General features: G+C 43.6%; 1 protein-coding gene across 2 annotated transcripts in view; it reads left to right on the forward strand.

Moving 5' to 3' along the window:
* The window catches only part of LOC124240570 (tyrosine-protein kinase transmembrane receptor ROR2-like), a 204,497-nt gene that overhangs the window by 169,038 nt on the left and 18,987 nt on the right, over nucleotides 1-16,472 (forward strand). For both annotated transcript variants that reach the window (XM_046663631.1, XM_046663630.1), the window contains exons 3-4: nucleotides 2,584-2,871; nucleotides 3,756-3,786. In XM_046663631.1, coding sequence (XP_046519587.1) covers nucleotides 2,584-2,871; nucleotides 3,756-3,786 — 319 coding nt within the window. The remainder of the gene's footprint in view (nucleotides 1-2,583; nucleotides 2,872-3,755; nucleotides 3,787-16,472) is intronic.

A 16,472-nucleotide genomic window follows, 5' to 3' on the forward strand; every position in this document is an offset into this window, starting at 1 on the left:
CATGTTGAAGACGATCCTTCTATATCTTTCAAGATATTTAGCTGATCAGTGGAGATGTCCCACGTTTTGATATATGCAGATGCCCTAAAAATGGAGGGGTATGGTGACAGGACAGCTCTCAAGCCAGGCCCCAAACGGTTGAACTGAGAACCAGCAGCAACTACCATGTCCCTGCCCTCAGAACCCCTGGGCCTGCTCCTTTTAGATTTTTGCAAGTCAGCTCGGAGACACAGATCCTCACATCCTAATTTACATGAAGCCATTGCGTGTGTCTACCGGGAAGCCATGGTTTGTCAAATGTCTTTGGAAGAACTGTCATCAGCGTAGAGACGAGAATTATAATTAAACTTGTGCCAAAAAGAAGAGATCATTGTGACTTTAATCTAATATGTCATTTGCTATTTTAAATTACAATTTGGTGACTATATTATATGCCCTCCTGTTCATTTAGTGTTATGAAGACCTTAAGGTAGCGTCTGAGTATTAAGGAAGTTGAAAGTGCCTCATATGAAACCCTCTGGTTAGGACGCGCTCTGGCCGGAACACAGTGAAAGGGTGCGTTTGCTGTAATCTGGGCAGCCCAGATGATATCGAAGAAACCGCTTCACGTTGTCAGATCAGATTCGTTCTTGTGTTCAAAGGGGACACGTCTCTCCCCAAGCTGAGCTTGAGCGGTCGAGTTCATGAATGAGCGTACATCCTGGAGGTCACCCTGCTTGATTCAGCCCATCCTTTCAGGGGGTTGTCATAGACACTTTCGTGACCTTCCAGCTTTGTGTCATCCCTAAGAATTCTCTTCTACAACTTAATTCAGAGCATTGAGAAAAGGGTTGGCTAGGAGAGAATCAAGGTAGAACCTGATGATGTTGTTACTAATAAATAATAATCAGTGCTAATTAGTGATACCTCTTCAGACAGATATTTGTCCATTCTCCCTTGTGAATAAAATCCATCCGTTCCTGTATTTTTCCACCAACTAAATAAGTAATAACATATATGCCATCTTATAATCTTTTTGACATCATAAAAAGAAGAAAGAATAGGGACCAACCAGAAATCAAGCAAAAAGACTCAGAACATGAAAATATTTTGTAGTCATTTTCAGATTGCTCTATTATCTTAGTTTTGTCTGAAGTGAATTCGTCTCCTAATGATTGATTGTCTTGTCTGTCCAGCCTTAGTTTTCTTCAGGTGTTATAGAATTTTAGTGTGTGTGTTTGTCTTGACAGAGTAACCTCCTGCCCCGACCTACATCATGCCCCCGCCCCCTACACACACATCACACACACCACACACAGACCATACACACACATACCTAACACCCTATACACACACACACACCATACACACCATACATGCACACATTATACACACATTATACACACACACACCCCTCCCTTCACTGTCCGTTTCACTTCCTCTGGTTGCCCACAGCCTGTGTCGCCAGCTGAGAGCTCCTGCCCCTGGCTGACCTGGGCCCCACATTCGAAGGTGGTGTTTCCAGCCCCGAGTGCTCTGTATTCTGGGTACTCTTTGGCCATGTTTCCCCTCGGACTTGAAAGCCCCGGACGGCTTCTGCCTGCTCCCGGCCCGGGCCCAGCGGGACGGGCCTTCGGTAGCCCTTAGCCCCGTTGGTTCTCTTCTGTTCGGGCCAGTGACAAGCTTGCCTTTGAGGATTCCCTGTTTTGTCACACATGTTTTCTCTTTTCCTTTTGTGGATTTGTGCTTGGGGGCATGGTAGGAGGGAGGATGGACTCTCTGAGCAAGAATTTATATTGCAAATTGGTGAGATTAGAGTAGATTTAGAGCTTGGAAAGAGAAGTACCAGCCATCCTCATTGTTTGCAGATTCCATATATGTGAGTTCAACTACTGCCTAAACATGTTTGTAACCCCAAAATCAGTCCTCACGATACTTTTGTGGTCACTCACAGACGCGTCCAGAGCAGTGACAGTCTCGAATTGCCCGATGCACACGTTCTCGGCTGAGGTTGAACAAGGTGACACTCTGCCTAATTGTTTCAGCTCATGCTGTGAACAGGTGTCCTGTTCATGGTCTATTTAGTCCCATGTTTTTCACATTTTTGTGCTTTTTGTTGGTGATTTTGCTATTTCAAATGCCCTCAATGATGGTGTTGCAGTGCTGTCCTGTGTTCCTGAGGGCGAGAAGGCTGTAATGGCTCATGGAGAGAACACGTGTGTTAGATGGGCTTTGTCCAGGATGAGTCACAGTGCTGTTGGCCCTGAGCTCAATGTGCATGAATCAACAGTGCATATTAAATAAGGTGTCTGTAAACAGAAACACACATCAAACAAGTTCATGCATGGATCGGCTGATGAAAATGTGTGACCAGGGGCTCACAGGAAGCTAACTCTCTTTTTCCTGGGAGCGTGGTTCAGTATTTGCTAATCAGTGTTCTCAGCAACATTCTAGAGCATAATTACTGCCGCTTAGGAGAGTGGAGTGTCTGTATGGGAGAGAAGATGGAAGCCTTCCCTGAGCAGGTCACTGAGCTGGCCCCAGGCAGCCCTTTCTTCCAGCCCTCACTGAAGTTTGCTCCTCTGTGACCGCTCTCCTTTGCAGGTTACTTTCTGAATTTTCTGGAGCCAGTAAACAATATCACCATAGTCCAAGGCCAGACAGCAATTCTGCACTGCAAGGTGGCCGGAAACCCACCCCCCAGCGTGCGGTGGCTGAAGAATGACGCCCCGGTCGTGCAGGAGCCACGGCGGGTCATCATCCGGAAGACGGAATATGGGTCTCGGCTGCGCATCCAAGACCTGGACACCACGGACACCGGCTACTACCAGTGTGTGGCCACCAACGGGGTGAAGACCATTACCGCCACCGGCGTCCTGTTTGTGCGGCTTGGTGAGTCGGGCCAGCTGAGGCGTGTCGGTTATCAGATAGGAACGTTCACAGCCACCAAGTGGGAGGTTAATTTGCAGCTTGAAACTGAACACACACAAGCCCGCAGAGAGGAAATCAATAAAACCATTCCCCAAGGCCCTTCCCATTGTGCGCGATGTCCCGGCTTAACCTGTTACCCAGTTACTTGTCATTAAAGAAAATCGACACAGAGGGAAGGGTCTGTAAACATGGAGTGCAGAAAATAATCCCAGACGCAAAGGTGAGCTTCGAGGTGTAGGGGGAAGGCCGTGGGTCAGAAGGTCGCCCCATGGGGAGGCTAGCCACCCACAGCCCAGGGCGGCCCTGGGGGCCTCTGAGAGGCCCAGGCTGAACGAGACAGGTACCTATCTGCCCCATAGAAACCTGGGCCCAGCTGAGAAGGGGGGAGAGCAGAGCACGATGGCAGTTCTGTGCTCTTGTGCTTGTCACAAGTGGTGACAGAATTAAATGACTGGAAGGAATGTGTCCTCTTTTCATCTCAGTTATGAGAAAGTCCCCACAATGCCCCAGCTCATCACACAAACCCCAGACCACTATGTCACCCATTAGTAAGGTAGATCTTGTGAATCAGGGTTGATGAGAGGAGAGAGAGAAAAGACTAAAAACTCCCGAAATACCTCCAAACGTTTCTGCATGAGTGGAGAGCGCCCTTTCCATTCCCTGTGGTTTTCTCCCCCACTGGCATATAATCGTGGGCAGGAGCAGAGCCCGGGGCCCGAGGACAGCTCACCGCAAATGAGCACGCTGGGCTCTGGCCATCTTTTCCACCGTTGGCTGGGGTGGAAAAAAGTTTTATTCCAAATCATGAAGTATTAATAACTTGTCTTCTTTTTTTTTCTTTTTAGGTCCAACACACAGCCCAAATCATAACTTTCAGTAAGTATCTGTTTTCCTCAAACCATTTTCTCATTCTCTGAGGGTTTCCGTTATGTAAGAATTCAGGTTTTAAATCCGGCAAACACATGTCTTTGCTGAGTTTGCTGGAAGTTGGCTGGACTTCACACAGGGATGGCAGTGTGCTTGCTTTGGGCTGGAAAACTTATGTGTTTCCTGTTTAGTGTTAGGAGAAAATGTCATGAAAACAAACATTGTTCATCCCTCTCAGCAATCGGGACCTTACAGGACAACTGGAAGGAGTGTCAGCATACAGACCAGGCTGCCAGGGCCCCCAGGACCTGGAGTCCCAAGGACGTTTGGAAATGGGGGAGCAGTTCTCACTGAAATGCCAGCACCACTTGTAACTGCATCGCCAGCTGCAGTCTCTGAATGAGTGCCCCTCGAGCCGCAGGGCGCCTGCAGCCGTGGCCGGGGTCTCAGACCCGCCTCAGAGATAGGGAGACTGAGGCTCAGAGGCTGGCTCTCGGGTCGTTATCGAGCTGTGGGGGATTCGGGCTGTGAGTTCAGGCTCTCGTTTCCAGTTACAGCGTCTTTCCACCGCACCCGTCCGTCTTGGGAAGGCTCTCCTCTGGCCTTCACAGGTTCTGTCGTCATGTGTGTGAGGATCACTCTTTTCAGCGCCTCTGTTCGAGGTCAGCAGTGGCTGTTGGATTCCTCATTTCCCTGGCAGACAGATCCGAGAGCAAGGCTTCACTTCCAAATGTGCTGAACAGTGACACGGAGGCCATGTTGGGTAACTGAGCAGCATCTGCTTATCCGTGTCCCCCAGGCATCTCGTAAACAGGGGCCACTGGGGTGAGGTGGGTGGGCGGGGGGGCTCCTGTTAGCAGACATCAGGTGCTGCTTGCAGAAGGCAGGTTTTTGAGAACGTTCTGTGCTGAGCAGTAGCCCAAATTGCATAGAGTCAGGAAAGAAGAAATTGCATCAAGGGCACAGGTGTGAGGTTCAGAAGAGGTGTAAGTCGTTTCAAAAGTTGAATTATTGTTTTCTTTTATATTTATAAAATGTACAATTCATTTATATAAGTATACAATAGAAACATGTTATAAAATTTATTATTTTTATGTAATTATAATGTAATTTATTAACTATCAAATATATTTACATATTTAAATTTCATACAAAACTTTAACAATATTTTTACATTTATTTGCTTCACATTTTTTAATTATGGATTAAATCAACACATTCGTGTAGATAATTGGGGCAGTTCTGGTAAAAGTGAATGTTTGCCCCGTCCGGGCTTGTGCCCCAGGATGGCCTCCGTGGCCACGTGGATGTGCCAGACCAGGTCCTTCTCAGTATTTGGTACATATACATACCTGGAGAGGTTCATCATCTCACTTTTATTCACTTTTTTACATAATGATATTGAATTTGACATGTTTAATTAACAATGTCAGTATATGTCAAGTTTCCCTGACAATCTTTCTCCCTCTCTCTGTCCCCGGAGCATGTGACTCTGCCCACAGTGACGGGAGTTTCCATGTGTCCCATGTCCGTGTCAGCCTCCCTTTTTGTGTCCTGAGACCGGGGCGAGGTTCTCCAAGGCAGATTCCACAGAGCAGGCCATCAGGGCACAGGATGTGCCTTTCGTAAGCCACCCTGCCTGGGCGCGTGCCCAGGTCGCTCCCTGCCACAGCATGACAACCTCTTTCTCCTTATCTTCCCAGCTGATTTCCAGCTCTGTTCGTTTTTGCCCCTCTGAGGAGGAGAATGGGCATTGGCTGCTTTATTCTCCCACGTCACCAATGAGGCATGCTCGGTGACACTTGTTTCCTGGCATTCGTGGTTCCTCTTTGTCAACTGTCTCTTCATTCTTTGCCCATTGCCCTTACATTGTTTGTTTCTTAAGGATTTTTTTTTAAAGATTTTATTTTTTTCCTTTTTCTCCCCAAAGCCCCCCGGTAGATAGTTGTATATTCTTCGTTGTGGGTCCTTCTAGTTGTGGCATGTGGGATGCCGCCTCAGCCTGGCTCGATGAGCAGTGCCATGTCCGCGCCCAGGATTCGAACCAATGAAACAGTGGGCCGTCTGCAGCAGAGCACATGGACTTAACCACTCAGCCACGGGGCCAGCCCCTCTTAAGGATTTTTAATGATTATTTATGTCTTATTTCTTGATCATATAAGAATTAAAATTTTTCTGTCATTTATCAGTAATTACCCATAATTTCTATGGGTTTTCACGTTGTGTCTTGTTAAAGGAACTCTCTGATTTACCTGAAAGCCAGCCCTGGTGATCTAGTGGTTATGATGTGGTGCTCTTGCTGCTGTGATCTGGGTTGGTTTCCCAGTCAGGGAACCATACCACCCGTCTGTCGGTTGTCATACTCTGGTGGCTGTGTGTTGCTGTGATGCTGAAAGCTATGCCACTGGTGTTACAGATACCAACAGGGTCACGTGGTAGACAGGTTTCAGCGGAGCTTCCAGACTAGATGGACTAGGAAGAAGAATGTGGCCACCCACTTCCAGAAAAGGTAGCCATTAAAACCCTAGGAACAGCATTGTCTGCTACAGCGCCCGAAGGTGACAGGATGGTGCAGGAAGACCGGCAGGTTCTGCTGTGCTGTCACAGTCGCTAGGAATCAGAATCGACTCCACAGCACTGACAACAACCACGGTCTCCTTGAAAACTTCTGATGCTATTTTGATTAAGATTACAGTGAATTTTTAGATAAATTTGGTGAAAATTAATATCTAAATTGAGTTATCCTATTAAGGACCACTTTCTTTGTGCTTTGATATTCTTTTTTCTTAACATTTTATTATGAAAAACTTCAAACATGGAAAAGTAGAAAGAATTTTGTAGTGAACCTCCAACCCATATACCTACCAACTGGACCCTCCCATTTACGTTTCACTGCACTAGCTTTATCAGTGATCTTGTCTCCATCCATCAATCCCTCTCACTTTTTGATTCATTTCACTGTAAGTTGCAGATGTTTGTATACTTATCCTGAAATGTTTCAGTATGGAAATCATTAACAAGCGTTCAATATCTGTGTACTATTCTTGTTTCTTCCTTTTGAATTAACACTTATATACTGGGGCCGGCCCCATGGCCGAGTGGTTAAGTTTGTGTGCTCCGCTTTGGCAGCCCAGGGTTTCACTGGTTCGGATCCTGGGCATGGACCTAGTACCGCTCATCAGGCCATGCTGAGGTGGCACCCCACATAGCAGAACTAGAAGGACGTACAACTAGAATATACAGCTATGTACTGGGGGGCTTTCGGGAGAAGAAGAAGAAGAAAAAATTTGCAACAGATGTTAGCTCAGGTGCCAATCTTTAAAAAAAAAAAGACACTTATATACAGCAAAATGCACAAATCTTAAGTATTCCATTAATAAGGTCCAATAAGTACAAAACCCTCTGCAATCCAAACCCCTCTCCAGGCAGAGAACATTCCTATCACTCTAGAAAGTTCTATCATGCAACTTCCTATTCCTAGTCAGCACCCTACCTCCCCAGCAACTACTGTTCTGATTTTTTTCTACCATACACTAGTTTTACGTGTTTTAGAACTTCATAGAAGAAATGCAATCTTAAGACACATAGCCACTTAAGCCTGGCTTCCTTCACTTAACATAAAGTTTTCAAGATTCATCTATGTTACACGTGTATCAGTAGGTTGCTGCTTTTTATTGCTGAATAGTGTTCCATCAAAGGACTATACCAGTTGCTTTATCTGTTTTTCCTTTTGATGGACACCAGGTTGCATCTCTTGATTGTGATGCATAAGCTGCTATGGATATTCTCATGCATGTTTTTTGTGGCCATATATTTTCATTTTTGTTAGGTAAATACCTAGGAGTAGAATTGCCTCCTTTGGGGTATGTGTATGCTGAGCTTTGTAAGAAATACCAGATCTTCTTCTAAGGTAATTTGCACTTCCACTGGCAAGTGGAAGAATTGTGGTCACTGCACATGTTCACTAACATTTGGTCTGGTCGATCTTTTTTTCTTTTTCTTTTTTTTTTTTTTTGGTGAGGAAGATTAGCCCCGAGCTAACATCTGTTGCCAATTTTCCTCTTTTTGCTTGAAGAAGATTGTCGTTGAGCTAACATCCAAGCCCATCTTCTTCTTTTTGTATGTGGGATGCCGCCACAGCATAGTTTGATGAGTGGCGTGTAGGTCCACACGTAGGATCCAAACCTGTAAACCCTGGGCTGCTGAAGTGGAGTGCAAAAACTCGACAACTATGCCACTAGGCTGGCCCCTGGTCAATCTTTTTAAGTTGAGCCATTCCGATGTGTATGCAGTGGTTCAAATGATCTTTTATGTCATTCTAGCTTCTTGAAAAAGTAATTTTTCTTAGCCATTTAAAATTTTCAAACAAATGCATTTAAGACTATGAAGTTTCCTCTGAATACCATTTTGGCGACATCTGTTTCCCTTCCAGGCACATAGGCTTTTATTTTTTGTTATTTTTGTTACATTATTATCAGTGAATTTGGGGTGTATTTTACTTTTGGTAATTTGTTGAGATTTTCTTTGTGGCCCATTAGATGTGGTCAATCTTTGTGAATATTTCCTCTTGTTTCAAAAAATAAATGTACTCTGATGGTGGCCACACAGATCTCGATTCATATATTACATCACATATGTTAACTGTATTATTAAAAGTGTCTATATTTTTTTGTCCACATGGGTTACAGATATCTGAAAATGTGTGAAAGTCATCCAAGGTCTTCTGGCTTTACCAATTTCTATCAGTTTTCTATTTTTCTTTTTATTTTGTGTGTATGTTGTTAAATACCTATAGGTGTGAAGTTGTATAGCTTTTGTTTTGTTTTTAAATGCTTTTCACCTTGAATTCACTTTTGCCCAACAATCATAATGCTGCACCTGCTTTCTTTTTATTCACATTTTCCAGGAACCTCTTTTACTATTCCTGTCCTACTTTCTTCTTCAAACTTTCTGTGTTCTATGTAGATCTCTTAGGAATAGCATATAAGTACATTTTTTTTGAAGGTTGATGAAGAGGGTTTTCCAGTCTGCAAGTCCATGTTAAAATATGTAGGGTAAGTTCATTTTAATGAATGTACATATAGTAATCCCCCCTTATCCTTGGTTTTGCTTTTCACAGCTTCAGTTACCCATGGTAAGCTGCAGTCTGAAAATATTAAATGGAAAATTCTAGAAATGAGCAATTCGTAAGTTTTAAATTGCACAGTATTCTGAGTAGTGTGATGAAATCTCACACCATCCTGCTCCGTCCCAGGCGGGACACGAATCATCCCTTTGTCCAGCAGATCCACACTGTATATGCCACCCGCCAGTTAGTCACGTAGTAGCCTCCTCAGTTATCAGATAAACTGTTGTAGCATCATTGTGCTTGTGTTCAAGTAACCCTTATTTTCCTTAATACTGGCCCCAAAGCTCAAGAGTAGTGATGCTGGCAATTTGGATATGCCAAAGAGAAATTGTAAAGTACTTCCTTAAAGTGAAAAGGTGAAAGTTCTCAATATGGAAAGAAAAATAATCATATGCTGAGATTGCTGAGATCTATGGTAACTTTTTTTATGGTATCTTGTTAGAATCTTTCTACTTGATTATTAGTTATTGATGTTAATCTCTTACTGTGCCTGTTTTATAAATTAAACTTTATCATAGGTATGTACGTATAGGAAAAAAACACAGTATATATAGGGTTCGGTACTCTCCACGGTTTCAGGAGTCCACTGGGGGTCTTGGAATGTATCCCCCATCAAGGGATAAGGGGGGATGACCGTACTCCGTTCTGTGAGTCAGTCCCACTTAATCGTGCTTGTCCCTGCTGAGTGAAGGTTGGTTGTTTTCACTGATACTGACCGTCTGGTGTGAATGTCCCTTCTCCTTGTCCCTGTGGCTTGAGTCCTCCAGCATCAGAGATCTGGGAGTGGAATTGCAGGCATGCACCTCCCACCTCTACCAGGTTTGGCCAGGTCGCCCTCCAGAGTGGCTATGGAATTCACAGTCACACCAGCAAAGCAAAAGTTCTTTCCCCACATTTTCCAGCACGTCAGATTCTCAGAACTTAAAATTTCACCAAAGTCTTGGGTGTCAAATAGTAAGTCATGGTAATTTTACATTAGATTTCACCAGTAAATAGTGAAGTTGAACATATTTTTGTTGTTTTAATAGCCATTGAATTGCCCATTTGTATACAGTCTATCCTCCTTATTTGCAGATTCCAAACTTGCAAATTCTCTTACTAGAATTTCTTTGTTAATCCCAAAATCAATACTCAGGGTATTTTCATGGTCACTTCTGGGCGTGTGCAGGGCAGGGAAAAATCTGAGTGGCCCGAAGTGCACGTTCCCGGCTGAGGCCGGCCTTCCTGTTTCAGCCCCCCTATTGGAAACAAGTGTCCTTTTCCCGGTCTGTTGACATTTTGTGCTTTTCTCGGCGATTTCGCTGTTTAGAATGGCCCCCAGCATGGTGCTGAGTGCTGCCTAGCGTTCCCGAGGGCGAGAAGGCTGTGATGGGCTCGTGGAGAGACCATGTGTTGGATGAGCTTCGTCCAGGATGAGTCACAGCGCTGCTGGCCGTGAGCTCAGTGTGCGTGAATCATGGACACATTAAATAAGACGTCTTTAAACAGAAACACACATAAACCCGGGTTATGCATGGATTGGCTGATGAAAACATTATAATCACAGACTTGCACAAAGCTGTCTCTGTATTTCTCCAAGAGCTGTGGTGCAGTATTTGCTAGTTCAGTGTTTGTGGTGACTTTATAGAAAATAACTAGTGCAAATAACCAGAGTAGACTATATTTTGTCCATTTCTCATTAGATTATTTTTTTTCTTATTGATTTGCAAAGATTTTAAAACATATTCTAGATACAATTTTGTACTCCCTCTAGAATTGATTATTATGCTGGTATAAGCCAGGGTTCTACTGTAATATTTTTCTACATCAATGGCCTCATGCCTTGGCACCATCTAATGAATAGCCTCATCTGTGATCACTAAGTTTAATGTCACCTCTGTAATATGTGAAATTTCTTTACATATGGATCTGCTTCTAGGCTCTCTATCCTGTTCCAGTAGCTTCTGTACCTGGAATAATACCATCATCTTCTAGCCTGAATAGCTTAATAATGTATCTTGCTAGATGTAAAGAAATAGCCTCACCTACTGATATGGACTGAATTGTGTCCCCTTAGATGTGTATATTGAAGCCTTAATCCTCCCATGTGACTGTATCAGACTGGGCCTTTAAGGAGGTAATTAGGTTAAATGAGGTCATAAGGGTGGGGCCCTGATCCAGAAGGACTGGTGTCCTTATAAGAAGAGGAAGAGACCCCAGAGATCTCTTTCTCCCCCTCTCTGTCTCTGCCATGTGAGGCCACAGCGAGAAGGTGGCCATCTGCAAGCCAGGGACTGAGTAGGAGCATGGGCCAGCACTTTGATAGGGAGCTTCTCAGCCTCCAGCGCTGTGAGAAAGCACTGTTGTTTAGGTTCCCCAGTCTGTGGTGTTTGTTATGCGGCCTGCGCTGACTGATACATCCACCTTATTACTGTAGCATTTTTCTAAATTATCTTGACCACTGTCTTTTACTCATATGTATGAATTTTATGTTTTTATGTTGATTGGAATTGCATAGAAGTTCATTTTTGAGCTACTTTTTCAATTGCAAAGGTGATTGTGTAGTTTTTCTCCTTTCAACGTGTTAACACTATGTTACGTAACAGAGTTCCTATTACTGAGTAACTTTCCAGTTCTAGACTGAACTCTTCTCAGTCTGAGTGGGTTGTTCTTTTAACGTGCTGCTGAATTGACCTGTGAACTTTGTGCTGGCAGATGACCTTTGATCGGATGCCTTGTGGTGTGAGGCTGCAGCCCATTGGCGGGTGTCCTTCTGTGGCCATGATTTCTTTCTTCCCATTGACTGTGATTGTGTTTCATGGGCTGCCCTCTTCCTCTTTTATACCTTTGGAAGTTGACCAAAACGAAGACAGAAGGAGAGAAAATCAGTGAGCCTAAAACAGAATCACCCACAGGTTCTCCTTCTTTGTCGCTGGAGTATCACCAGTGTGTCCTACGCTGTGACTCCTCCTTGGGCTGTTTCCTGAGAAACTGCACAGCGGTCAGAGCTCTTTCATTGTTGGTCTAGTGGTGTGTCCCGTACCTGCAGATGGAGACTGGGAACAGTGGGTGATGACAGAGCCTTGGCTGACCCCTGTGTACAGCGAGGGAACGTCCGGACGTGCTCTTGTTGGTTCTGAAATGGGAACAGGCTTGGCTGCGATGACTCAGTCCCTCTGAGCTTGTCGCTCTCTTTCCCCGGCTGCTGCCCTCACATGTCCACACTCGTGGACGCCGGCAGTGTGGTGGACGTCAGTTTGTATGTGTGGAGGGAGGTGGGGGGTAGAAATCCTCGGAGGTTAAGGCATCTACTACCATTTAAACATTGTTTTTCCTTCCATTCCCTTTGAAAGGGGGTGAGGATGGTGTCTGGAGAACAACAGCTTTAAGAACAGGCTGTTTCTCCACAGATGTAGGTTCAAAGAGGGAGTTACTCGAGCTTACTCAAGTAGCAGTTTGGGTAATGTGAGGGGATTAATTCGAGGTCCCGTGTCTCACGTTTCATACATGGGTTTCATTTTTACCTGCTCCTGGAAAAAGTGGATCATTTTCATCATTGTAGACCATACATACCCTGGTGGGGCAGCCTGGTGGCATGGCGGTGGGGTGGGGGGGCAGGGCAGGTTGGGGTTGGTAGGGTCGGGGCTGCTCCCTGGAGCCTGAGCATCAGAGCTCCCCTGTTTCCTGTTATCCGGGGCCAACCTCATGGCCCACAAGTATGTGCACGTATAATATGCTTCAAGAAACAGCTGCTTAAAGGAAAGTGTGTTGTTCTTTTGCACAATTAAAACTTATGTTAATTATGGTATTGGCTTCTGGGAAATCACCTTCCTGGGGGCCATGTCCTGAGCCCTCTTATTTGCTAACTTCACAAACTGCAGGTAAGGCTTTGGCCATTCTCCACCTGTACGCTCATGACCCAGGAGTCTCCATTTCCAAGTCTGACTTATCTCCCCATCTCCAGGCCCCCAAATTCAGCCTCGTAGTGGGCATCTCCAGGCAGATGACTCACAGGCACCTCATGCTTTGCGAGTCAGAATGGAACTTCGCCATCTTCTACCTCGAACTCCTTCCATTGCTGTTTTTGGGGAGTTGTCATAAGTCTGCTTCAAACTTTATCCTAATTACAGGAAAACAGCACTATAAAAAAAACCCTGAAACTGCCAACTGACAAGCTAGTAATTAAAAATGACTTCAGGGGAACCAATCTGCCTTATGGTTGGTAAGCAAACGAACTCAGGCAAAAGGCTGACATTTAGCATTTGACCTCAAAGCCATTAAACACCAACCTAATCAGTCGAGGTGGGAGGAGGAGAGAAGCCAACCTAACTTTTATTCTCCTTGACTTCAGCTTATATAATAGGTTCTGTCTTCTAGAAAATGTAACTCTCCTTAAATCCCATAGTGTGCAACTGGAATAAAAGATAAAACTTAATTCATTTTAGTATTATGTGATACAAGCAGTAAGTGTCTAAACAATCAGTGGTGATTAGAGAAGACACACACGCTATCCTTAATTCAGACCACAGTGACACAATGAAAATGTCTGCACTTTAGCAGTAATGATAACGTTAGCACTTGACATGTAGGAACACATTTAATGCTCCCACTAAGTCTTTTCGTCTTCACTGGAGCCCATGTGTTAGCTGCTGTGCGCTGTTATGCATGGATGAGAGCTTTTTACACACCGACCTGCAAAGCCACCCAAGGAAATAGCAACCTTTCGAGGTTTCCCTGGGAGGGACCAGCCCCCTGAACACAGTAGAAGAGAATAGTGTTTACTTCCCGGTAACGTTGGAGCCACTGTTTCTCCCCCACCCCGACCACCTCATGTGATCCTGGCCTTAGAGATGGCCGTGGCAAAAGCCAGTGTTTCTAAAAGGTTCTTTCTGAAACTTGGGTTTTTATGACACGATTTTGATGTTGGATGTGTTCATTTGGGCCAAGTGGACATTATTGCCGTGTCTAATATGACATCAGTATAATTGGATGCTAGGAGTATTTCATCTTGGAAGTAGAAATAAGTATAAAGCATGGTGTCTGACTTTCAAGGAAATCATTCATTCATTTAACAAATTTATGTTGAGGACCAACTATGTGCCAGGCCCTGTTCAAGGTGTTGGGGAACAACAATGAGTGAAACAGACAAAAACTAAAAATTCCTGCCTTGCGCTGCTAACATTCTCTTGGCAGACTCTTAGGTCGGGCTTCTTTCACTAAATGTGAAGGAAAAATTCACAGAGTCTTCCTGTGGTTGCATGGACAGCAGTTTATTCTTCTCTACCGATGACAAGTATTCAGTTGTATGAAGATACTACAATAGGTTTATCTGTTCGCTTGTTGATGGACATTTGGGTTTCCACTTTGGGGCAATTATAAATAAAGCTGCTTTGAACGTTTGTGTTCAAGTATTTTTGTGAACGTGTTTTCATTTCTATAGAATAAATTCTAGGTGTGGGATTGCTGGGTAAGATGGTAAGTGTATATATAAAATCTATAAGAAATTGCCATAACCCTTCCCCAAAGAGGTCTTTCCACTTCACACTGCTACCAGCAGTGTATGAGGGTTCCAGTTGCTCCACACCCTCACCAGCATTTGATACTGTCAGTCATTTAATTGAGCCATTCTAGTGTCTTGTGTCCTGATGATTCATGGTGGTTTAATTTGCATTTCCTCAGCCACTAAAACAGGGACCGTCTTTTCAGGCCACACTTTCGTGAAGTCTCTCTTAGTCCTTCTGTCCAGTTTTACTGTGTTGTTTGTCTTCCTATTGAGTTATAGGAGTTGTTTATATATTGTGTATACAGTTCCTTTGTCAGATATATAAAATGTTTCCGCAACCTGCCGTTTGCCTCCTTATTTTCTTCATGCTGTCTTTTGATGAGCAGGAAAATTTAATTTTGATGAGTCTAATTCATTATTTTTCTCTTTTCTGCATCATGTCTGTGAAGTCTTTGCTTTTGCCTACCTCAGTATTATAAACATATTCTCCTAGTTTCCTTCTGTAAGCATTATAATTTTAACTTTTGTGTTTAGGTCTATGAGCCATCTCAAAAGCAATTATTGTGTATGATGTGAACTAACGGGTATAAGTTCATTTTTTTTCCCCATACAATTATCCACTTGTTCCAGCACCGTTTATGAAAAGATTGTCCTGTCCCCCTTGAATGCCTTAGTGCCTTTCTTGAGAATCAGTTGACCGTATGTGAGGGTCTATTTTGGAATTCTCTATCATGTTCTCTTGATCTGTTCTTACATCCCAATACCACATTGTCTTGATAATTATTACATTGCAGTAAGTCTTACGATCAGATGGTATAGATCACTCTTCTTCTCTTTCATGATCTTTTCGCTATTCTAGTTCCTTTGCACTTGCATATAAATTCTAGAATCAGTTTGTCAGTTCCTGGAAAAAGTGCCTACTGGGATGTTTTAATTTTTGATTTTGAAATAATTTCAAACCTACAGAAAAGTTATACAAATAGTAATAAGTAATCCTGTATGGTCTTCACCCGGGTTTACCAATTTTTATCATTTTGCCATATTTGATTTATCATTTCCTCCATGCGTATTTGTAATTACTATTTTTTCTGAACTATTTGAGAGTAGGTTGCATTCATACCCCCCTTTGCCCCTTAATACGTCAGTGTGTCTTCCCTGAGATCAGTGGTATTTCCTCACAGACCAACAGCTTCAAATTCAGGAGATATGTCTTTGAATTGCCATCCATACTCCAGTTTCTTTCATTGTCCCAGGGATGCTGTTTAGATCCCCCCTTGCCTCGGTCTGGGGTCCTCATCACGTTGCTTTGGTCTCCTTTAATCTGGAGCAGTTCCTCCATGTTTCGTGACGGTGACGTTTTTGGTTGAGTGCAGGGCACTTCTTGTATAGAATGTCTCTGCATTTGGGTTCGGCTTTCGTTTACTTGTGATTAGATTCTGGTTGTGTGTTTTTGACTGAAATAGTACATAAATGATGTTTCCTTCCCAGGGTGTCGCATCTGGAGGTGCGTGATGTCAGTTTGCCCCTTATTGGTGATACGAATTTTACTCACTTTTGGTTAAGATCCACTTTCTCATTATATAGCTATTTTCCTATTGTAATGAAAAGTAACCTGTGGGGAAGTCCTGCTGGGATTTGATGGGGTGGTATTGCACGTTGGGAGAATGGACATCTTAAAACGATTGAGTATTCAACCCGTGAACATGGTATATATTTCTACTTAGGTTTTCTTTCCTTTCTCTCTGTAGTGTTTTGAAGTTTTAAATGTGTAGAGGTCTTGTACCTCTTTTTTAAGTTTACTCATAAGCATTTTAACCATTTGTAAGCGTACAATTCACTGGCACTAAGTACGTTCACATTGTTGTGCAACCATCACCACATCCATCTCCAGAAATTTTTCATCCTCCTGACACTCTGTCTTCATTAAACACTAACTCCTCATTTTCCCCTCCCCACAGCCCCTGGCACCCACCATTCTACTTTGTGTCTCTTTGAATTTGACTACTCCTTCGTGTATTTTTAATGTTATTGTGTATGATATGTATATATTTAATTCTTCTCCCCAAAGCCCCCCAGTACGTAGTT

Source organism: Equus quagga, chromosome 6, assembly GCF_021613505.1.
Source record: "Equus quagga isolate Etosha38 chromosome 6, UCLA_HA_Equagga_1.0, whole genome shotgun sequence".
Lineage (NCBI taxonomy): Eukaryota > Metazoa > Chordata > Mammalia > Perissodactyla > Equidae > Equus > Equus quagga.